Source organism: Paroedura picta, chromosome 10, assembly GCF_049243985.1.
Source record: "Paroedura picta isolate Pp20150507F chromosome 10, Ppicta_v3.0, whole genome shotgun sequence".
NCBI lineage: Eukaryota > Metazoa > Chordata > Lepidosauria > Squamata > Gekkonidae > Paroedura > Paroedura picta.
In genome coordinates, this window is record NC_135378.1 from 34,067,276 (window position 1) to 34,091,240 (window position 23,965).

Sequence of the window (23,965 nt, forward strand, 5' to 3'; positions counted from 1 at the left end):
ATGACAGGGAAGTTTGCTGGCTGAAATATATACAATCGAGCTATACTCTTCCAAATCCTTTGAAGTCAATATGCTTAGGGTGTAGTTTAGGATGAAAGTTTTTCACTGCAAACAAAAACCTTCCAACTGCAACACAACACAAGTACCTGAGAGTATAGATATTCTGTGAAGACATAACTGGCCTAGCCAATGTCTATTTCCTTGGTAAACAGCCAGCCTTCCTTGAAAATCTTCCCAAATGAGTACCCCACCACTGTTCAATGAAGAAAATCCTACAGAAGCCATTTCATAAGTTTCAATTACATTAAATATTTAATGTTGAAAACATTGCCAAACAGGGATAAAACGAAGTTCTGGTGTCTGGGTAGTGACGTCGACTGGTTAAGATGACGATGTCATGGGGGGGAAATGTAGCCCAAATGATGTATTAGTTTTAAGCTGCAGTTTAAATAAATATTAGAAACGAGAGAGTTCCAGCGCAAGCACACAAATTTGATAAAAACTTAGGTCGGGCCAATGCAGGTTTCTATGGACTCATGTGCAAGTTTGCTTCTTACATACTGATATTTATATTAGTATGCAAATTATTGGTGATGCTGGAAAGTACCATCAAGTTGCAGCCGATTTATTGCCACCTTGAAGGGTTTTGAAGGATTTTCAAGGTGGTTTACCTTTGCTCCATATTTATAGCAACCCCGGACTTTCTTGGTGGACTCCCATCTTCTGAGATCTGACAGCCTAGTCTACACATTATACAAGTCAGGGCTATATATCATTACTAATATGTAAAACCCATGGCACTAATGTCTGTTCCATTTGTCACAGTTACTCCCAAATAATTTACATGTGTCTCAATACAAGGGTGACAGTCATGCAAAGTGTAACCAATTTAAATAAAATGTTCACATTACTCAGTTTGAAAGATGCCTTTGTCATTTCCTGCTTAGATTCGACAGAGGCTAGTAGACAGAATGCTGACCAATATCATGGCTATTTCCGTTGGTCGGTATGAATTACATTGCTTATTTCATATTTCGACATACAGCTATGTACACACTGAGAAAAGGTGTTAGGACTGCATAGATACATGCATTTCTGTACAATGGTTTAAAAGCTAAATTCTACCTTTCAGAAATCCTAGGGTAACAGTACATTTAATCCCAATCCTAAACAGCTGTTCTCCCTTGCTACCCCCATTGTAACCTAATAAAGATAAGAGGGTCAAGGTGCATTCCGCATCTCATTTATGATATGGATTGCAGGAAAACAAGCCAAACATATGTGATGTACAACAACTGATTCACCATAGTGCTTGTGAAAAATTGACCTTTATTTGTTTTGAAATCACAGACAGCAGGTGGATATGCGTAAGTCATATAGTTCATTCTTAACCCCTCCTTCAATGAATGCATTTATATAAGAACTTCCATTAGGCTATAAAGCTCTTTGGATTTTCAGCAGTTGTACTTTATCAATGAACTCAACTTTAGTTGCACATTCGCCATGATTCAACAAAGAAGGTATGCCTGTTGAAGCAACTTTTTGTGCAGGCAGCTATGATATAAGTAATATGGGATGTGTATTAGGGTTGGGGGCTTCGGCCGCCAAAGCGCCCAACCCTAATGTGTATCCCTATCAAACAGCACAGTACTTGACTATGCCCACTGATTGGATGAATGCTTCATTCTGCCAAAAGCATTACCTGCTATAGCCAACCAATATTATACATGTCTTCCAATTTCCTACTCTAATTGTTACTCAAGAATGCTCTGTTCACAGAGACAGGCAAGTCCTTTGATATAGGCACAATAACAGGAGTTCACGGTGAATACACCATAACGGCATAAAGGCCAGACTGTAGAAAAACAACAAAATGATAAGTTCAACCAATCTATATGTTGTTCTTTAATCCTATCACTTTAAAATTCAATACGATGAATGTAACTTCAACTCAATACAATGAATGAACTAACTTCCAGTACAGCTGGTTTCCTTGACACTTTGTCAGTCCTTTGATATAACATAAATGTCTAAAAGTCAAGCGATCGGGTGGGAAGAGGAGTCAGTGACATGGCTTCCCATGTAAGTGACCTCCCAGGTTCAAAGTTACCTAGAACAGTATTGAAAGCAGCCATATGGAAGCAGCACACCCACCAGTCTGAAAAATCAGTCCTGCATGACTTAGCATATAAGCAATCTCTTTTCCTAACCCACCCTTTTCCCAGTGAGGCAAGTCATATAAACCAGTAGAAAAAAAAAGTTTTATTTTAATTTTCAACACTCAAGTATACATAGCATCAAAATTGTTCTTGCCAAAGAAATAAAATTGCTCGAAGACATGCTTCTAAGCCAAGTTTCAGCCTAAAGCGGAATTTTCATGGTTCTACTCAATTTCTGGACAAGAGGTTATTCAGAAGTGCTGACATCTCTAGCTACAGTGGCAAGTACAGTGCCATAAATGGGGTAAGGGCAAGTAAAATGTTGCAAGGGCAGGCACACTTTATACAGCATGAAAAGAAAATTAAATATTTCATCCTTGAATTTTTCATATTACAGAGTAGATAATACTTCCATAATTACAGAATAAGGGTAACTAAAATCTTCCTCTTTTAGAGTGAACATTTTTGCATCCTAGACCAAAACATTTGGTTTTAACCATTTTACTGCTCAAGTTCATTGAAGATTCCCCTGGATTTCCTTTCTCCAGTTTTATGGAAAGGGACAAAGAAACTCTAACAGTTTTCAAGATTTCTGGTGCAAAGTAGTAGTGAGCTATAGCTCTTTGCTAAGGAGTGGATTGTTCCACAGCAAAGCAATTATCGATGCATTCTTGGATGTTTTGGCGATGCCCGTACACCAAGCTGCAGCATCAGACAATCCCATTTCATAATAAAAACTTTGTTTGGACTTAAAAGACCTATGAAATCATAAAAATAAATTTTGACCAGATCATCTACAAGAGCAGACATGCACTGTCATCTTTAAATCTGTAATATAGTATCAAATGTTACATGTGACATGAACATCTTCCACATACAACTTCAGCAATTTTGTCTTTGTAATGGTGTGACCGGAGAGCAGAGAAAAACCTCTTTGTAAATGAAATTGAAGAGTCCTGAAGTCTTATTAGAAAGAGTAGGTAAATCTGTTACAGAATACCTGGGTATGGATTTCTCCTTTTAGCCATTAATTGCAAAAGTGCAAAAAAGTGCAAAATGGCAAGTCACTGATCCGGGCTTTTTGCTCTTCGCAATGCAAGGAAAAACAAGTTTTGGTAGGCATGCGCAATCTCATTCTCTTGCTTATTACAGAAAGAACAGCCTCTGAAGGTTTTCCCCTTCAACTTGAAACCTGGCAATTTGGGATCAGTTCAGCCTTCTACAATTGCTATCAAACTCGGACAAAAGGAGATGCAAAAGGAGATGTGTAGCATTTTAAAAAGAGGACGGGGACATTAGCTTGGGGGGGGGATCTAATTCCAATAGGGTTAAGGTGTAAAGTAGGAAAGCAAAAAAGAAATTGAACATTAAATTATGGTTTAAGGGATTATCAGTCTACAGCAGGGGTAGTCAAACTGCGACCCACCAGATGTCCATGGACTACAATTCCCAGGAGCCCCTGCCAGCGAATGCTGGCAGGGGCTCCTGGGAATTGTAGTCCATGGACATCTGGAGGGCCGCAGTTTGACTACCCCTGGTCTACAGATTCAACTGAGGCAGACACAGACAAAAACCAGACAGCCATTTCCTTTCATCCTCTGACGGAACTGAAGCTGAGAGATTAGGAAGGACCCAAGAGCACAAATGGCAGCTTTTTCTCAGTCCCAGAAAAATGAGAAACCTTTGATTAAAAAAAAACCCAACATGCATACTGACAATGTTTTATTCATGATAGACATCACTGTATTCTTCAGCTTTCATCCTTTACAATGTACATGGTGAAGGCGGCCACATCAGACACACTTAGACTACATCCAATCCTTTCACACCACACCCAGAGTCTCTGAAAGGTGCCTACGGTGAGGAACGCATTAAAGGTTACGACCATTTATTTATAAGTTCCTGAGCAATTTTTCCCCTATAGTTAGGCAAAAGGCAAAAATGAACAAGACCTTTTTCTTGCTCTTTGAAGTGCTTTGTGCAACAACGTCCAAAAGTTATTACTGAAGTCTTTAAAACAAAACAAAACAAGGAGGAGCCTTGGTGAGCCCTACTCCAGAGCTCTGCGTATGTTTTATACTTGTTCCTCGTGACAGCAGTTTCCAGTTACATTTCAGTCACATACGGCCCATGTAACTCTTTGCTCCCTCAATTCACGTTTAAGTTCTGCAGACCGTGGACGAAATGTCTACAAAAAGAGCAGCTCCGCACACACAGGGGTGTCATCTGGGCGACATGGGTGGGCTGGAGAAGGATCCAGAATTCCTCGGAGACTGGAAAGGCATTGTTGGAGTGGTAGGGGACAGGTTTCTTCGGCTGCACAGGTCCCCATTGTGTAGCTTCCAGAGAAGTTCTTCATTTTCCATTGACAGGCGTTTGTTTACTTTGGATTCTTTCTCCAGGGACTCTTGTAAAACTGCCTGCTCAGTGGAAAGTTGTCTACAGGGAGAAAAAAGCAGAAGGACATGAAGCCACACACTTATTATCTGGGTTTGGAGGGAGTAGTATGCTCATTGTGTGATATGCCACCCATCTGCTTGGTCCTGTTTCCTACAGGAAGGTGTAATCTGTGTGGAGCTCCCCTAAGGTTATAAATGTGATCAGGCCCCTGAGTCATTTTAAAATCATGTAAAGTGGCAACTGTGTTCCTACGGTGGACATGAAGATGCCATCACATCTTTCCAGTCCTCAAACACAACATCCTCTCTTCTGCTTGAATACACATTCCAAGACCATTGACCAACTATCAGTATTTCACTAGGACTCCTAAGTTTCACTCTTAGTGACTGTAAATTACCTCCCAAAAATGGGCATTTGAGGAAGTCCTGCAGAGATGGGTGGGAAGAGTTCCTGTGCCCTTGGGCAAGCTGCTCTTCACTTGCCAAGGGGCTGAGCTCTGGTTTATTTTAACTAAACCCCTCGCCTTTCCACACAGGCTCAGGGGATCTTGTGATATTCTTTTTCACTCAACCTACTCCCCTTAGTATATTGCAGCTGTTGTACATGGTACATAGTACTAGACAGGGCAGATAGAGTCTCTCTTTAAATTACCTCGAAAGCTCCATGTGTTTGCTCATTCGAGCTTTTAATTCTTCATTCTCCTGCTGAAGTTTCCTCCATTTCTCCCCCAAGGCTGTGTTGTTTTCCACCTTGCAGAGAAAAGTGTGTAAATTCGAGTTACTTGATATGCATATGTAAGTGAGATCATGTTTGTTGTATTATGCCATTATACTGAACTCAGAAACAAAGCAAACGCAACTCAAAACATACAACAAGCATAAAACCATAGACAAAAGCTACATTTTGCTATTCCCTCACCAATAAAAACATCACTGATCTGTTACAGGTATAAACTGGTAACTACCATTTCTTTGGCAGACGATAACAGATAATTACAAGTCAACTCCACATGCAACACAGCCTACAGTCTCCAGAAAAAAACGTGATGGAAGTTGTTCAAAACACAGGACACCAAGTCTTATCCCTGTGCAGTCCCCCATTTTCTACTAGCACTTTGCAGAATTGTATCTTCTTAGCAGACCAGTCATGTTTGAGAGACAGTAATTCTCAGACTTATACTGGGGAAGCCTGCATGAGAATCCCCATCCAGCCATGAAGATCACATCGCAGTACTGTTCCAATGATGCAATGGGAAGAAATTCCACAGGTGCCACCCCAAACTCTCTGAAGAAAGCACCAAAGAAGTGCAGTGACCATAACAGCATTTATGAGCATAGCATAAAGGTGCAGATGATTGGCAACAGAATGACAACATCTACACATACGCACAGAGGGGGGGGGGACCTAGAATTCACATTCATAAGAAAAACCACCACACTAGCAACCTTGCCATGCATCCCAACAGTCCACACTAATATCTTCTTTCACATGACAGAATTCCTACCAAGGTTGATTCACACAAGGCCAGATTTCCTATGTGGAATCCCACATGAAAACACACACACACAACTGCCTTTCCATGACAAATAAACTGTGTTTTTTTGGGGGGGGGGATTGTCTTGCACATATATCCATCTCACACACTGAAATTTTCACAGGAACTCTGCCTTATTTCATCTCCAGAAGAGACTCTTGTTTGAAATGACAGTTCTCTAAGCAGTTCTTGGTTGAAGTTCAAAACAGTTGACCTTTCATAGATTCCAAATAATTAGTGCCTTGTTCATCCCAGCAGTTAGAAACTTCCTGGGACCCTCTCCTGGTCTTTCTTTCCACCTCGGGAAGTCAAAATTTCCATCAGCAATGCCAATCTAATGTAGCTAGACACCATGTGCTGAACAAAGATTATGTTCTAGCCGGATTAAATTTGAGACTGAACTAGGGACTGATTGATATATACATTTTGGCACCCTTTCCAAATTACTGCAGTTTCTGAGTTATAAAGTAGGATGCTAATTGTGCAAAAACATGCACAAATTCAAATTTTAGAGGACTTCATACCACACCCTGCAAACTTAAATGGACTCCAGGGAACAGTAGAAGACAGGATGGCCTGGAGGATCATTGTCCATGGGGTCGAGATGGGTCGGACACGACTTCGCACCTAGCAACAACAATACCACACCCAGGAAAATCTTACCATTTTTTCCATGTTCAACAGTTTCTTATCTTGTTGATGCAGTTTCTCATTCTTGATCTCCAGCACTGCTTTTAAACTTTCCAGCTCTTGTTCTAAATACATGATCTGAGGGTTTTTCTGAAAAATGACACCCAGAAAAAGTTTAGAGACATCTCTCTCCTAAACACACGGAAAACAAGTTAGGAATTTAATACAGAACGTCCAAACCACGGTGAATTTTTTCAATGTACCAGCATATCCTTTACCTCACATTCAGAATCAGAAGTATTTGTATGGATGGGGAAAATCTCTACAACTCTTTGAAGACACTTTACAGGCTGGCTTTATAGCCCTGTTTATACTTTTGTAAACTTATTTATTGGTGTAAGTGATGAAAATTCAGAGCAGGATTCTATTGGTGTCTTTTAAAAAGTTATTCATGGGTCAGCCTAAACAAAAGCAAACATGGCAATAAAAACTCCACATGGCCTTCAGCTCTGAAACCACAAATAAATCATCTTGTGACAGGAGAAAAGAAAACCCATCAAACTTATCCTTAGTTGTGTTACAGCCAATAAAATGTTCATGGCTATTGAAAAATAAGTGGATCTTAAAATACAAGCTGTTTAAGGTTACAACTATTGTGATAAAATGATTTCTTATCAAGTCAGCAATATAAATCCATATATCAAAAACAATTAAAACTACATATCTCCAAACATCTTCCAGCCAACTTTCCTTTTGCATCTTTTGGTCAGCAGTGAGCCCAAAGTAAACAAAATTCAATTAGGAACATGTCTTTTAGACTCATTCAACTGGTAAAGATTCCAAAACCAATAGATGAAAGAGAAAGACATTCAAAGAGACCCAGAGAAAGATATTTCCAGGCATTATCTTTTAACTTTTCATGAAAAAATACAAATCCTTCAAACCAGAAATTGCTCAGGCTAGGATGGGCAGCAAAACAGCAGAGGCACTCAAAAGGTGTCAGATACTAATTGAAGACCTCTACATTTATGTATAGGTTTTCCAGATGTACACTTTTAAAGCCCAAACTGGTACTTGCAAGATTTGCTTTTTCTTTGGCTATTCGTTTTTGCTCTTCCAACTTCAGCTTTTCATTGAAGGAATCGTTTTCACTCTGTAACTCAGCAATTTTTTTCTGAAAGGTAAAATATCATAATTTATTATTTAGTCTGTTCGACGCAAGCCAGGCCTCTAACTGGTCTTACGAACTCACATATAGCAGAAATTAGAGCACTGTAAAGAGAAATGTTGGACTTTCATCACAGGACCATAACGTTATAGTCTGTACCTGAGCTTTTAATACAGTCATGAATGTTTTAGAAAAACATTCAGTTTTAGGAAAGCTGAATGGACTTGTTGGAAAAGGATGACAAGAAACAGTAACAAATACTACAACTGACAGGAATGCAAGGTAAGAGTCCGTGGAAATTGAAGAACTAGGTTATAATTTACAGAAAAAAAATGTTCTACATCAGGTTTGTCTTCACTGGTCAGCTGGTCTGAGCATGAAATACAGGTTTAAGCAAGAAGAGCCACATTGTCTAGTCTCAGATTACATTTCTGAAGCTAGGGGGAAGCTACCCAAAATACCAGAAATCCATGCACAAGAACACTTGCCATCCTCCAGGCAGGGCATACATAGAATTACAACCAGGGTTGTGCGCGGTGGTGTCCAAAGCAGCCGTTCCAGGCTGAAGCAGCCAGCACCGCAGTGCAGGGGGTGGGGAGGGGAGGCACCGGTGCGCAACCTGGCGCTTGCATGCAGGCACAGAGCTCTGTGCCTGCATGTATGCACCGACTGGCGTGCTGGCGCCTGTGCCTACCCTTCCCCCCCCCACGCCGCTGGCTGTTTCAGCCTGGAACGGCCACTTCGGATACCGCCTCGCACAACCCTAATTACAACTGATCCCCAGGTGACACAGATCAGTTCTCTAGAGAATACGGCCTATTTTAGAGGGTGAATTCAGTCCCATAGGCCCCACCTCCAAATCTACATGAATTTTCCAACTTGTAGGAGATGACTCTAATAGCAAGTGGGGGGTGCAGAACTGGGGTGAGGCTTCAGACTACAACAGTTCAAGTTTGAGATATATGCAGTTTGTATTGTTATGGCAGATTACAACCCTTATTTTACAGGTGCCTGTAAATCCAAAAAGAGAAATCCAAACCTCTAGTTCTTCGTGTTTCTCTTGGAACGATTCTTGAAGGGTCTTTCTTTCTGATTCATGGGTATTCTTGAGCTCTGAAAAACATTTAAAAGATCATTTAGTTTTGTGTGATAAGTGCACTTGCTTAAGGCTCAGTCAGATGCAAGGACAGTGGCACCTTACAGACCAACAAGATTTCCACGGTAGAAACTTTTGAGAGTCAGTGCTCCCTTCATGAGATATGGGAGGCTTTCTCAACCAGGGTTTCATGAAACCTTGGGGTTTGTTAATGGCCCTGAAAGGGTTTCCCGAATGGGTAGGAGTTAATTAATTTTTAATATATTTTTAAAATTTGTTAAACATTTATCAAGTGATATGACCATATACAATCATGTTGACCCATACCCCCCCTCCCAAAATGGACAGTTATGGGTCTGGAGGGCATGGGAAGGGGAGGTGTCCCAGGTAGGCATGTACACAGCTATGCTTCCCAACTATATTCTGTACACTCATGCCACTTCTTCTCTAGATTATATGATGTTAAGTAAACTGGAAAACCAGAACATTGTTATTTTGGTAGGGAAAATACAAGCTGATTTCAATAGAATGCAAGATGACATATACCGGATGTGTTTGAAGTCATGATAGAAACATTCCCTACAATTAACCCCACCCTTTTTTGAGTCTGCAAGCAGCTTTGGAAACTTTGCAAGCGGGTGGTGAAGGCTGGTGAGTGACACCTTAGAATGGCTGCCACAGTAGGTGGAGTCAAAAGCAGAACAGGCAGAGCCAAATAGAATACCTCCCTTCTGAAACTTCCTGGGAAGAAAGAATGCTTGAAGGGGGAATAACAGTGAGTATCTGTTATTGCAGCCACTTCAATGAAAACAACCAACCTCTGCTTTCCAATTGGCCACCCACTTTCTGAAATGCCAAGGAAGTATTGGCAGGTGTCATGGTGGCCTTAAGCAACCCATTGGGATAGCCTGTCTTAAGCAGTCATCCACCAGAGAACAGAACACAATGTAGGTAAGTAAGCCAAATAACTTGCCAGAAAAGGATGATTCGTATTCCCTCTTCAGTTCTTCAATCTTCTCTGTATGACTGGCTTCAAGTTCAGTTTTAAAGTTCTCATGGGTAATGGTCAAGTCATCAACCTGATGAGTGAGAACATCTAAATTTCTCAGGACATTTGAAACAATTTCCCAATTTGTTTCTGGCCACAACTGACTGTGCTGGTTCATAATTATTTATTATAAACATTTTAATGCTGTCCTTCCACCCAAAGCCTTCTGCATGGATTCTTTTGTGTAGATACAGATGCCTTGGTCTAATAACAAACACAACAACATCAGAGAGATGAGGTAACTATTATTCATTGGAGGTATTGTTCAAGATGATTGATTTCACCTTATGTTAATTCTAGAGACAATCTAAATCTTCTGCTGACACAACTACTAGGAATTTCAAAACCTTCACGCCAAAAGATTTTAAATGAATCCCAGCATTGTTAAGTGTCAGTGACCTCAATTTTATTCCAGTGGCACAACTTCATTAAGAGGAGCAAAACTCCTTTGAGCAATCAGAGAATTCTCCATCAATAAAAAAAACGGAGTACTGGAACAACTCTGTGAAGAAAAAATATTTTCTCAAAAGGGCCCATTATGCACGGGGGGGAATAGCGCACATTCGGGGTGGAATGGCGGCGACTAAAATCACCGATAACGCACGGTGCAGGCTGCAACCGGCTGCAGATTTGGTGCATGCTGCTGAAAAAGCTTTGTTAGCGAAATGCGGAAGAAAGTGCATCTTCCAGGTGACTGGGGCGCAACCAGAGGCGGCGCCGGGGTCGCCTCATGCATAATCGGTTACTCTGGGTTTTGCCACCGTTGCGTCCCATCCTGTGCATAACCGGTGTGCTTAGCTTCTTCCCCCTCCGTGTTTTCCATGTGACCCGAAATCGCCATTTCGGCGGCCGTGCATAATGGGCCAAGGAGGAGACATCTCCCAGATAATCCTCACTGGTCCAAACAGAAGTTGCATTACAAAAAGACCCAGTGCATAAAGCTAACACCCAGCTCCAGCCTTGCTTATTGGCTTATTAACCCAAGTATCAGCTCCCATTCTCAGACCATCTACCTGTTCTTGGAGCTGTGCTTTATATTTTTCAGCTTCTTCGATACAGATCGTCTGTAGTTTTTCACACTCGGCTGTGTAGAACTGTTTTAGCCTCTCCTCCAGCTCAGCTAGATCACTTTGGTGCTGCTGGTTCAGCTTTTGCACAAATCCTTCATAAGCTGCTTGTAGTTCATTCCTGTCTTTCTCCAATTTCTCACATGCTGTTGTAGCAGTTCCTAGAAATGAAGAGATTGTTTTATTTTAAATATGTGTGTGTGTGAGAGAGAGAGAAATATGTGACTAGAATGAACAAGACCCCTAAGTCCCTTGATTTTTGAAAAAGCTTGGAAGCTCAGAACCACAGCTAATTTAATAAGCCATCAAGCATCTCTGCAAGGAAGTATTGTTGAAAGTTCTCATTTCATATTAAAATTCCAGAATCAAAGGAAGTATATACAGGGCTAAGCTGTTCTCCCAATAAGGTGGCCAACACACACTTAATATTTTATATCTAGTACACACTAATTTTGCAGGGTACTTGTTACGGATACAGATACAAATCACCCATAAAAGTTTGGTTGCAGTTTCAGACTTTAGATAAGTAAACCGTTAAAGCTAGATACTAAACTGCCAAAAAGCACAACTCAATTCTGAGCCTACCAACTTTATCTTCTTAATGCTCACCAAATACCAGTCCTTTAAATGATAAAGCAATGTTGAGCGAATAAGTTAAACATTTAGAATCTTTCTAGATTTGCTGGTCTTGGTGCCTGCAATACTAGCAGATACAATTCTAAAATGCAGAATTCTAGATATTGTACTCTTAATGAAGCAGCCAGAAAAACCTGCTCTCCAGTCTTTTTGGAAATTTCACCTCCTTCTGATAATCTAGTTTTTTTATTTCTATCATCTCATCAACCTGCAGCAATGGAGGGCCTTTATGCTAGCTTTAATATCCTTTAATATCAGCCATGATGGCCAGGAAATTCCAGAAAATTCCAAACACCTGCACACACAAACAAGGCTACATTGAAGCAATACAACTTATCTTCCTATACTGCCCTATATATGATACTAACCAGGCCAAAAGTCTTCAATGCACTCCTAATTAAATGGAATGGTTACTCTGATAAACATAAGATATTGCTCTTTCTTTCCAGTCAAGATCTTGATATAACCAACAGGAACTAAGAAACCAAAATTGGTGCCCCCAGGCCAAGACTCCTGAATGACTAGAAACATTTTATCCCCAAATGGTTATGGCACTTCCACTCTCTTTCCACTACACCAGTTTGGTGTAGTGGTTAGGAGTGCGGATTCTGCACTCCCCCACATGCAGCCAGCTGGGTGACCTTGGGCTCAACACAGCACTGATAAAGCTGTTCTGACTGAGCAGTGATATCAGAGCTCTCTCAGCCTCACCTACGTCACAGGGTGTCTGTTGTGGGGAGAGGAAAGGGAAGGCGACTGTAAGCCATTTTGAGCCTCCTTCGGGTAGAGGAAAGTGGCATATAAGAACCAACTCTTCTTCTTCTTTAAGAATTTGAAAGGCTGTCACTTAAAGGAGGACAGGGAGCAGTTCCTGTTGTCAGCAGACGATCAGACCCGCTGCATCTTCAGCTTTTTCCTCCCCTTGTCTCTCGTTTTTGTGTTTTGTTAGCCTGATTGCAGAACTGGGTTCTCTATAAACCCCTCTGGGACAAGCAAAACATAAAACATGCAAAGCACCATTCACCCTAAAGCTTTGCAGGGCCCACAAATGTTGAGATGATTGATGTTCTGCTGATGATGATTGGTGTTCTGCTGCTTCACCAGCAAGGGTCCACAAACATTGGCTTGTCTTACTGGTGTTCTCTGTTCCCCATTTGGCAATCTTGGAAGCTAAGCAGGATTGGCTCTGGTTAGCATTTGGATGGAAGACCACCAAGAAGGCCAGGGGGCATGATGTAGAGGCAGACAGAGGCAAATCATCTTTGAATGTCTCAAGTCTTGAAAGCTTGCAGGGTTGGCCATAAATCAACTGTGACTTAATAGCAACAACAAGTACAACAAAATCCTTGGGGTGCCCAGAGAGACTGAGAGAGGCAGAAGTTCTTCTGATTTGCGCAGGTGTAAGGACAAAGGAAGCAGCAGAAGTTTCTGCTGCTGTGAAAAGACTCCTGCTTTTTCTCTCACCTACACTACATAATGGGAGATCTAGGACTGGGTTCCGTGAGCAGATGATGAGCCTGCTGGCTAGACTCCTCTGGCACGCAGACTGTTGGTTCCTGCTATCCAAAAGTGAATAAATCTTTCACTTGGGGAACAGGGAAAGCCAGGAGACTCAGACAACAGTCCTATGGACAAATACCTCTGGGCGACATTGCAGAAAAATCCCTATTGGTCAAAGATTCCTAGCTTGAACCATGTGGGCTTCCAGAGCTAGTGCACACAGGAAGTTATATTAAGTTTATTTAAATAACAGAAATAGTTTTACCTCTCAGTTATTTTTTTTTTAGTGTCTGTCTGCTGAGGAGGCGCCTAATCCATAAAGCAATTCTACAAATATTAAATGAAGAGGAGCTGAAGGTGAACTTGAGGAAAAGGGGCCTGTCCATAAAATATATTTGATTGTTTTCCTTTCCTTAACCAGTGTGTTAATTAAATATTGCGTAGTTAAGCTGTATCTGGATGCCAGGATACAACAACTGTGGCTATATAGATGTGCCCACACTCTTCTTGCACTGTCACTATTAAACAGCCCCCCCCCCCAAAGCATTAATTCCATGGGCATTTGATTTCTGTAGCTCTACCAGAAAACCAAATAATTTATGTATTATCCTCAGATAACCTTCAATGCAAGCCAACAAGTCTATTTATTTATGATAATGACTCCTTTCAAAAATGGCAAGCCATATCTGCATTCACTAAATCCTCAACTGTGGAAAAGGAGCTCTGTGGTATTGGCTCATAAATTATTGGTTGTCTGTTCACAGGAGGCAGACCATCATGAAGGAAGGAAGGAAGGAAGGAAGGAAGGAAGGAAGGAAGGAAGGAAGGAAGGAAGGAAGGAAGGAAGGAAGGAAGGAAGGAAGGAAGGAAGGAAGGAAGGAAGGAAGGCTACAACATGCACAGAAGAATTTACTACAGGATTGAGGAAGACACACACTGCTTTATTTATTTAGAAAAAAATATATCCCACATCTCCAAATAGCTGTGTGAAATTGCTCAAAGAATAAACACACAATACTAATATGATCCAAAATTAAAGAAACAGCCACAAATGCCAAAAAGAGTGTGGTTTTTTGTACTCCTCTTTTTTCTTCCCAAAGAAGTCTCAAAATGGCTTATAATCGCCTAAACCAGTGGTCCCCAACCTTTTGATCACTGGGGACTGGTCAACGCGTAACAATTTTACTGAGGCCCGGGGGGGGGGGGGTAGTCTTTTGCCGAGGGATGTCGCCACTGCCTGAGCTCCTGCTCCACTTGCTTTCCCACCGGTGCCCCTGACTTCCCGTCGCTCACTGGGGGGCGCTGTCAGCAGCAGCTGCCCAGTGCCACACCGAGGGGGAGCCCCAGCCATGGTGGCCACTGGAGAACACCAAAGGTGAGCTGGCAGCAGAGTGGCAGGGCAGCCCCCGAGGCAGCAGCCAGGAAGGAGGACGAGGAGGAGCCGCGGACCGGTACCAACTGATCCACGGACCGGCACCGGTCCCCAGACCGGGGGTTGGGGACCACTGGCCTAAACTACCTCTCCCCACAACAGACACCCTAGGGGGTGGGTGGGGCTGACAAGGCCTTGAGAAAACTGTGACGGATCCAAAGTTACCCAGGGGAGATTCATATTCCAATTTTCCAGATTAGAGGTTGCCACACTACATCAAGCGGGCTCAATTTAAAGGTCTGAGTAAACTCTGCTAAATCCCATTGCTTCCCACTATGCTCCAACATGGTCTTGGCATATTAAGAAGTATCCTGATATACAATAATCTAACATTCCACTGGTGCCCAGTCAACAACTTTAGAACTTGAGAGTCACAGCAGAGTAATGGCTAAGGCACTTGATAAGAACTGCGAAACTCTTTGACAAACAGCTGACAAAACCTGAGCTACTTACAATCTCTCAGCCTCTACCTAGCAGATATGGTTGGTGTCAGAGTAAAATGGAGAAAGACAGACAGGCAAGCAAGCAGGTTATACTAAGCATCTTGGAGACAGGGCAGGTTAAAAATGTAATAACCTGCATATTGGGGGCCTTTTCGCACGGGGATCTTTGTTGCAAATTGTTTGCGGAATGAAAAATCGCCATTTAAAATAGTGGAATTCATTGTTATGCATACCTGCCTTTGTAGTGGAATCAGATGCGTTTTTTAGTGTTTCCCACAGGCTTCCGGTCTCGGCAGAAATCGCTAGAAAGGAAGCGCTATTGCCGAGCTCATCCCGCCCCTGGCCGTCAAGCAGCCAATGGGCAGCCGTTAGCATGCTCCCAAACAGCCCCTTTCCCTTTAAGAAAGGTTTTTTAAAAAAAAAAAAAACAGACCCATAGCAACGAATCTAGGTAGATTCGTTGCAACGGAGAGACCCATCCAGCTGCCTAATGTGAGCTGTCGTTTGATTGTATGATCGTTGGCACGCTGCCTCGAGTGATAAAAAAAAATCCCCCCCCCCTCTCACGGGCCCGATTTTCGGCTGAATTAATGTGTGAAAAATAAAGGGACTTTATTTCAGCAAACGGGCTTTTATGTGGTTTGTGCTTAGTGACTAAAGGTGAAGGACTGAAGCCAGGGAAGCCTCTAAACAGAAAGAGGCTCGCTGGTGCGTTTATCCCCGCTCGCTCGGAGAAAAAAAAATGGCGATCGCTTCGCCGGAAGTTTGGAGGAGAGAGCCAGGGGGAGGGACTTTGAAGAACCCGCAACAATGGTAACGCACAGGTCTTTAGCGCTATTGTTGCAGATTGGTTGCAGGAGTGTATCGCTATCCGGAGGGTGAATCCACTTTTCTGGATTCCCCTGAAAGCGCTACAACGAAGCGCTTTTTGCGGGTCGGTTTCAGGATTGTTGCAGATTGTCTACGACGTCGTGGGTTATGGCAAATTAGTAGCGTTTCCAATTAGCAACCATTGTGCTATTTTGAAGCCGTGCGAAATGGCCCTGGGTATTGCTTATTTTAATTTAGCAGTCCAGCCTTTCCACTCCTCAGAAAGATCATGAACATCAAATGCTTCCAAGACAAGAAATACAGAGAAGCGGGCAATTCTAATTTCCCTTCTGTCAAAAAACCAATCTAGGAGTTTGGTGTAGTGATGGTTACACCATTGGGCTAGGTTGGAGCCTGAGGTCTTAACTCCCATGTAATAATGACTCACTCTCAACCTAACCCACTTCATTAGATTGTTGTGATGACAAAAGATGGGGGAGAACATATAAGATAGCTGGAGGAAGGGTGGACTAAAAATGGGGAGAGCCTTCCTAAATCTATAAATTTGAAACGTCTCTGAAAAGAGCAAAGGAAAGCCACTCTAGTGACCTTTTATAGCTATCCGAAAGTAGAAAACCATGTACAGGAGAGCCCTTTTTGCTGAAACGAGCCGTGAAGGTTACAAGGGACCATATTTTGCAGTTTTGCAAATGGGATTCATGGATGCTAGCCATGGTTAGGCCAATCAGGTGACCTTGGCAACTCAGATTTCACTCATTAGGTGAGATCTACTTTAGGCATCCAAGCAAAAACTGGGAATCAAAAATGCAAGTCACTTTTGCTTCCGAGACTCATCCAAAACAGCCCTGACAGCCTAATCACTAGCACTGCTAACCCCAAAGCAGCCTAACTTAATCGGCTTTGCGGAAGCTCTCTTGATGTAAAGGACACAGTTTCACCTCAAGCCATGGTTACCTCCAGAAGGCTACATTCACACCCCTAAAAATGGGTGTAAATTTTTAAGCTAGCTGGATAACTAAAAGCAATAAACAATGACCCAGAAGTTCTCTGTCAACATAGCTTTCCCTATACGTATTTTTAGAACTCGTCTCTTCTGCTGTTCTACACAGACTCCCTTATTTCCTGGAGCCTCTTCTTTCAAAAGTGGGACAGAATTTGGTGACAACACAACATTTGGTGGGATTGGCCACTGCACATGGAATTCCATTCAAGCTTGCCCCAATTCTTTAGAGTGTATTGCTAGTCTAACCTGTATTAAAACCAAAGATTAAAAAGAGGTAAACGTGTGCCAGAGGCACACCACCGTGGTCTGAGTAGAATTTGCACAATTTCTACTTACATAATACAGCAAAGTTGGTTCATTTTTGTGCAATAAATGGAACAAGGGGCAGTAAAGGCTAAGTGTCATTTTCCCTTGTGAAAAATGCTAGGGTAACTTACCCAGCACTTGAAAACAATTAGATTAACACACATGGTTTACAGAAGCCATTCAAAGACATTCATGGCCCTGAACAAAATGAGGCCCTTTATCTAACCTGGTGTAAGCTTGCAGCAGATGCAATCATAATACGACAGGCAGCTTCCAGCAGTTAAAAATAGGCCAGTGTATTAAGGCTTTGCACTGTGGCCAAGGCCATGTTTACAAATACATTCTGAAAGCTAAGTAGGTGGTTCTAAAGACAATTTGCAGCACAAAAAAGCTAACCTGCTCCTTAAGCCAGTAGACCCTGCCAGTCTCGTAATAAAGCACATCTGGAATGAAAATGAAAGCTGCACATCTGTCCAAACTTAGAGGGTCACATTCACCTGCCTTTTCTTACTAATAACATGTTATTCTTAATTGGGTGAGGTGTTCCACATATATCACATTCAGTGAGCCTTCCAGCAGACCCGTGGGGTAGGTCAACATTATAGCTGGACGGCAGACAGGGCTAAGGCAGAGTGAAACCATCTTGCATAAGAGCAGCAGCAAGTTCTTGGTGGAGGTCAGAGGTGAACTGGAATTAGACTGCCAGCTCTGGATTGAGGAGTTCCTGGTGATTTGGGGTAGAGCTTGGAGGGAGGGTGCAGTTTGGGAAGGACTTCCAGCAGGGCATAATGCCATGGAGTCTGTAATCCAAAATTGCCATTTTCTCCTGAGGATCTGATCTCTGTGGACTCGAGATCAGTTGTAATACAACCACCAACCATCAGTTTTAAAGCTTAAATTTCTGAAGAAACTGGCTATGAGGCAAGCCTTCATTTGGCTGCTTGGCTGCCAGCTCCAGCTTGTGAAATAGCTGGAGATTTGAAGGCCATGCCTTGGGGAAGGTGGTGCTTTAGGAGCGGAGAAAGTTCAGTGCAAGTTGTGATACCATGGAGTCCTTTCTCCACAGCTGTCATTTCCCCCCAGGGGAACTGATCTCTGTAGCTCAGAGGCCAATTGCAATTCTAGGACAACTCCAGGTCCTTCCTGGAGGCTGACAACCCTACTTGGAAACTTGCCTCATTTCAGACCATTTCCAGTATTATGGTCATCAGTATATGCTGCCCTCAAGTAATTAGCCTATTTACTGTAAGTAACATTTCTTTTATTTTACTCTCGTGTCTAGAAAGACCCAGCATGACACACGGTGATTAATAAAATACGAGATATTTTACAGTTGTTTCACTTACTGGCAAGATGCAAAATACATATCTGTTAGAAACATTTAAACAAACAGGGACAAATGCAAGCTGACAGACAGTCATCCCACCGTCATCCTCCCCTCCCTGTGAATGTTCTGACCATCAGATATGCCTTTGAGAGGAAGCTCTGGTACGCTCAGTCAAGTTGGTGCCAGGAATTCAGTGAACCTGGGGTCATGCAGTCAAAACGCAGGAGAAATGCAAAGCATAAACTCTTGAACAGAATGCACTCAGGGGATTAGATTTTGCTGGTTCAATCCCATGGGTTATGTCTTAATTCAGTTGAGCTGCTACATTTTTATCTAAATTGCCACTACAAAAACGAACGGACGCTTACCCAACTCTCCACGAAGGTGAATAAGTTCTAGAGATAGCTCTTTGTGTTGCTTTAGTGTTTCCTCTCTCTGTGGGGAGAAAAAACATACACAGAACATAGTAAACGTTCTGAACAGAAAACATGACACTTTCCAGTAATTAACTCGGATGCTATCTGGAGAATGACAAGAGACAGGAAAGGGAAGCCAAGATATGAATCATCCAGGATAACAGCTTTGTAACTTTACACACACACACCAGAGACAGATACCCCTGAGTTAAGAAAACCCAGATGCCAAAATAAAAGACCTAGCAGCTGGTTTGGTAAAATCTCTGAACCAGTTCTTTTAAGTGCACAATTGACTTTTAAATTCATAAAAGTAAATGGTGGGCAAGTATGAGCAGCTCTTCCAAGACAAAAACAATACCAGCACCAGGCTAACACTCTAGGATCCAAGACGCATGCCTCCTTCCCATAACTCAGAGGACAGCATGAAAACATTACGTGGCACATGCACTTTGTAACAAAGGTAAACATGGTGCTTAGATATGGAAGGCTTTTAAGCTTTCCAAGGCAGGCTAAAGCCCCACCACAGTTAAGAAGACAAGCAGAGCGGACAAGTTGCTTGTCGTATCGAGATGCAGGCAGCCATACAATTCATACCAGCTTCAAGAATTCAAACACGGTGTGTGCCAGCACTAAGCTCCTGAGGACAGCAAGCCTTTGCTTCTCCTCCCCCTTCCCAAACCCACTATCAACCACATTCCAGAACAGTACAGTAAAGAGTCTGAAACTGGACAAGAATCTCATGCAGCAGCACCCACAAAATAAAACAGGATGGGGATGAATTTGACCTCACTCCTGGTCTCTCTAGACGCAGCCACTGCTGTAGAGGACGGAACATTGTGCAAAGATCACAAGGTCCGGTCCCTCCCCCCCCCCCCCGGTCACTTGCTGCTGGAACCATTTTTCACCTTGCTTGCAGCAAAGCACTCCTGAAGAGTCCCTGGTATCGTTCCAGAAGAGCACTACAGAACAAAACATTAACTACCTTCTTTGCCGCACACTGAGAATACAGGCACATTTTGCTGCTGGAGCAGCCCATCCTCCGGCTTCTGCACCCAGATTTCCGTTTCTCCCCCTGCTGTTCAAACACAGCAGGAGTGTACAGGTGGCACCACTACCACAAACTAAAACTGGTTGGGCTACATTTAACTCACGGCTAGCTAGCACTCCATTGGACACGGCCCTCAGCCCCCTACTTCATCATGCTGTGCAGTTACCGTACTTCTTCTACTGGCCTCTCCCCCGACAGAAGCAGACGCTGCAGCTCTTGGACTTGGCACAAGCAGCCAGTGATTACTTAAAGCCACAGCCCTTTCGTTTTTTGAAAAATGAGAACCAGACATTACGAAGATCGATGGCCACTTACTCAAATATCAGCTGGTACAGTAAAGGGGAGGGGAGGGGATAAATCCTGACCTCTTCCACAGATAATGGATCTTATTTTTAGCTTTTCTGAATTAGTTATTCTCAGCGTTGACTCAATGAATAAATGCAAAGAAAAAGATGACATGAATGAAATGAGCAGGGGAAAAGAACAGGTCCTGCCAATATTGCTGTACAATTAGTCATTAGTTCAGAGCCTGCATACATGGTGATTTACATAACAATAAGAAGTTAAAGTCCCTGCTCCAAGGAGGCTACAGTCTTAAAATCCAGATGATGCAGGGGAGGAAGGAAATGAATTTGGGCAAATGAGATGACACATTCATTAGAAACCTGAGCACCAATAGAAATCTTGCTTATTGGAAACCGTACAAGTTTCCCATCAAAACAATACGATTCAGATCATTTCCTACTATTCCCAGTTTCAAAACAGTTGGTAAAATCTAGCAGTGCCATCCCAAGGACAACTGCATCTTTTTAAGTCCTTTGACTTGTACAGGGCAACTCTCCAAAGATTGGCACCGTCAGTCTAGGTTGCAAATCCCTGGCTGAATCTTCAGCCCCCTCTTCCACCAGAAGGAACTGGGGATTCTTCTTTTGTTTCCTCCTGATGTGGCGCTTTTCGGAAACATAAATATGCTTATTACTGTCTGGTAATATTGGTATGGGCCAGCTGGGTTCTGATCAAACCCTACTTTGGTCATAAGATCCTGGGATAATCTTGGACAAATGAGTCCAAACCTTAGTTTGCATATAGCCTATATTAAAATAGGAATACTAATAACCAGGATGTTGAGGAAAAGCCTGGAAAGAAGTTTGAACTTTAAATTCCATATATATGATAAATAATAAGTACCTGGGCATGTGGGAAATAATCCTTGAACGCCATAAGGATTTCAAAGGTTACCCGTGTTCTAAGAACTACGGTAGTTTGAATTCAAGAGCAAAAATTGCAATGCAGACAGACAGCCCCACCTTGAGAATACATGGGTTACAATCAAGACATACATTCCACCCACAAATTGGTTTAAAACTCACAATAAGAAAAATCCACTTATCTGATAACTCTATTAGTGGCCAGCCACTCCCATCAACCCAAAGTTAGAGAAACAATTAAGGCAATGTTCTTGGAGAGGGGGTGCAGTAGCACCCTAATAGGGTGGTAAAATGCCGTATTGTTAAATTAAATGTCCTTGAGGGTCGTCAAGATTGATATGCAAAACATGAGGCAATCACTGTGTACCCAGCCACATTCTTGGATGTCTAAGCTAAAGAAAGGAGACTAATGCAAATATTTTAGCCATGTAAAATAGAAGCTGAGGGTACCAGATAAAAAGTTACATCTTAGTACCTATGGCATCATTTGCCAGGTAGAACAGAGATGTATGTAGGAGTTGAGCTGCTCTCTTCTCAGGCACCTAAGGGCCAATATATATAGGGAATAATTTCAGATACAAGTCTAATCTACATGTCTCATATACAAAGGGTTGCTGACTCCAGGTTGGGAAATTTCTGGCCATTTGGCAGTGGAGTCTGGGGCTGGCGGAAGGAGGGGCCTCAGTGGGATATACTCCCATGGGGTTCACACTGTAATCCAGAGGTTAATTTTAATTCTTAGCAATTTCCAGGCGCCACCTGGAGTCTGGCAGCCCGACATATATGCTCAAGATGCTACACAGAGCCAATAACACTTCTGAAGTCAAAGTCTATATCTGTTTAGCAGCAAATATGCTAGATCTCAATCAAAATATGGCTGAGGGGAAATAACAATATTTTTGGGCAAGTTATGCTAGTGAATTTGAATGCGATGTTCTAATAGTTCACAAGATTTGACACACACGAAACATACGAGAAGGAGGACTGAAAACTTTCCCCCCCATCTCATAATATTTGAACTGGGGGGGACCCCAAGGAAATTGATGTGTAATAGTTTCAGGATACACACAGGGAGTACTTCTTTAGTCAACAAGCAATTAAATTGTGGCATTCACTGCCAGTTGACATATCAACAGCCAGCAGCATGGATTGCTTTAAAAGGGGATCAGCCAGAATGACGAGCACAACCTCCACATCTAGAGGCCGTTAACCTCTGAATATCAGTGCCAGGAGACCAGCATTAGAAAAAAACCTTTTCCTCTATGCCCTATTTTGACCATCCACAGTCTAGTGGCTGGATGGGGGACTTGAAGGAACACTGGCTTGATCCAGCATGACTCTTAAAATGAAGTAAGGTAAAGGTAAAGGTATCCCCTGTGCAAGCACCGGGTCATGTCTGACCCTTGAGGTGACACCCTCTAGCGTTTTCATGGCAGACTCAATACGGAGTGGTTTGCCAGTGCCTTCCCCAGTCATTACCGTTTACCCCCCAGTTTTACCGACCTCAGAAGGATGGACACCTGAGTCAACCTTGAGCCGGCTGCTGGGATTGAACTCCCAGCCTCATGGGCAGAGCTTTCAGACTGCATGTCTGCTGCCTTACCACTCTGCGCCACAAGAGGCCCTCTTCAAGTCTACACTGGACAGAAACAAGTGTTGATAGTTAACTGCTACAGCAAATACAATCCCAGAATTAGCCTGTAATCCTCTGCTGGACAATGGACTTTGAAACTTGAGCCTGAACTCAAAGTCTGACAAATTGCTTTTGTTTTTCTGAGTGGAAATGTGGTATCAGAGCGGCAGTGAAATAGGAAGTCTCTGTTTCACCTTCAGCCATTTTTTCCAGAGGAACTGATCTCTTTCACCTGGAGATCAGTTGTAATACAGGAAGCTCTCCAGCCACCACCTGGGGATTGGCAACCGTACCAACTTCACACCACTGTAGCCGGTGCATTTAAGCTTGATAAATGTAATGGTGCAAACATGTAATAAAAGCAGGCAGGTGGAGATAAAAATTAATTTATAAAATGCAAACTCAGCGAGTTCCAGTAAAGTGAAGGATTTGCCAAGTCTTTCAGATCAATGAAATGCTCAGTCTGAAGCTGGGCTCATCATAACAGGTAGCAAAAGGAATAACCTGCAGGTTTCCTAATGCCTATTTCCTATTCTTATTTATTTATTCTTCAGCTTGTGTTTCTACAGGGAAAGAGGCTACTGATGGCTGACAGTGGAGATAGAAAATGTGCAGAAAATGTTTTCAGCCCACACCTAGCCTTCATTCCATTGCTTATCCCTCCTTTCCAGTTTGCTGTCACTATTTCCTGATCTGCTGGGAATAGTCATAAGAGCACTGCCAATGGGCCAATGCTCCCTTGCATCAGGAGTATGCACCAAAATGCTAATCCATTTGAAAGTAATGCAGTGCAGAAGGCAACTGGCATTTGAATGCACTGGAGCAATGACCATGTTGCTTCAGCCAGTCCTCCCCACGCCTATCCATGTATAACTGGTTTTGCACCTTTCAGCCACGGAAAAGAGAAATCACTGAAAAGGAGGATCGAGTTTCACAGGGGCAAGAAAACAGTTATCGAACCTGCCGCTTGTTTTGGTTCAGTAATATAGCCTTGATGCTGAAAGTACACAACAAAGGAATAGGAGGGAAATTACTAGATTTGAAAACATTTGTACTTCTTGAAGAGTACATGAATAAAAG

The 23,965-nt window shown here is 42.5% G+C and overlaps 1 protein-coding gene across 7 annotated transcripts in view; it reads right to left on the bottom strand.

Moving 5' to 3' along the window:
• Positions 1–2,247: 2,247 nt before the first annotated feature.
• MTUS1 (microtubule associated scaffold protein 1) overlaps positions 2,248–23,965 on the bottom strand; it is a 115,302-nt gene continuing 93,584 nt past the window's right edge. For 6 of the 7 annotated variants that reach the window (XM_077302110.1, XM_077302111.1, XM_077302108.1 and 3 more), the window contains 8 exons: positions 18,949–19,015; positions 11,049–11,263; positions 9,961–10,066; positions 8,931–9,004; positions 7,802–7,897; positions 6,757–6,873; positions 5,211–5,308; positions 2,248–4,598 (listed from right to left, as the gene is read on the bottom strand). In XM_077302110.1, coding sequence (XP_077158225.1) covers positions 4,382–4,598; positions 5,211–5,308; positions 6,757–6,873; positions 7,802–7,897; positions 8,931–9,004; positions 9,961–10,066; positions 11,049–11,263; positions 18,949–19,015 — 990 coding nt within the window. In that variant the 3' untranslated portion in view covers positions 2,248–4,381. Of the gene's footprint in view, positions 4,599–5,210; positions 5,309–6,756; positions 6,874–7,801; positions 7,898–8,930; positions 9,005–9,960; positions 10,067–11,048; positions 11,264–18,948; positions 19,016–19,978; positions 20,174–23,965 lie in introns of those variants that run through there. The other variant, XM_077302114.1, reaches the window with a different exon arrangement.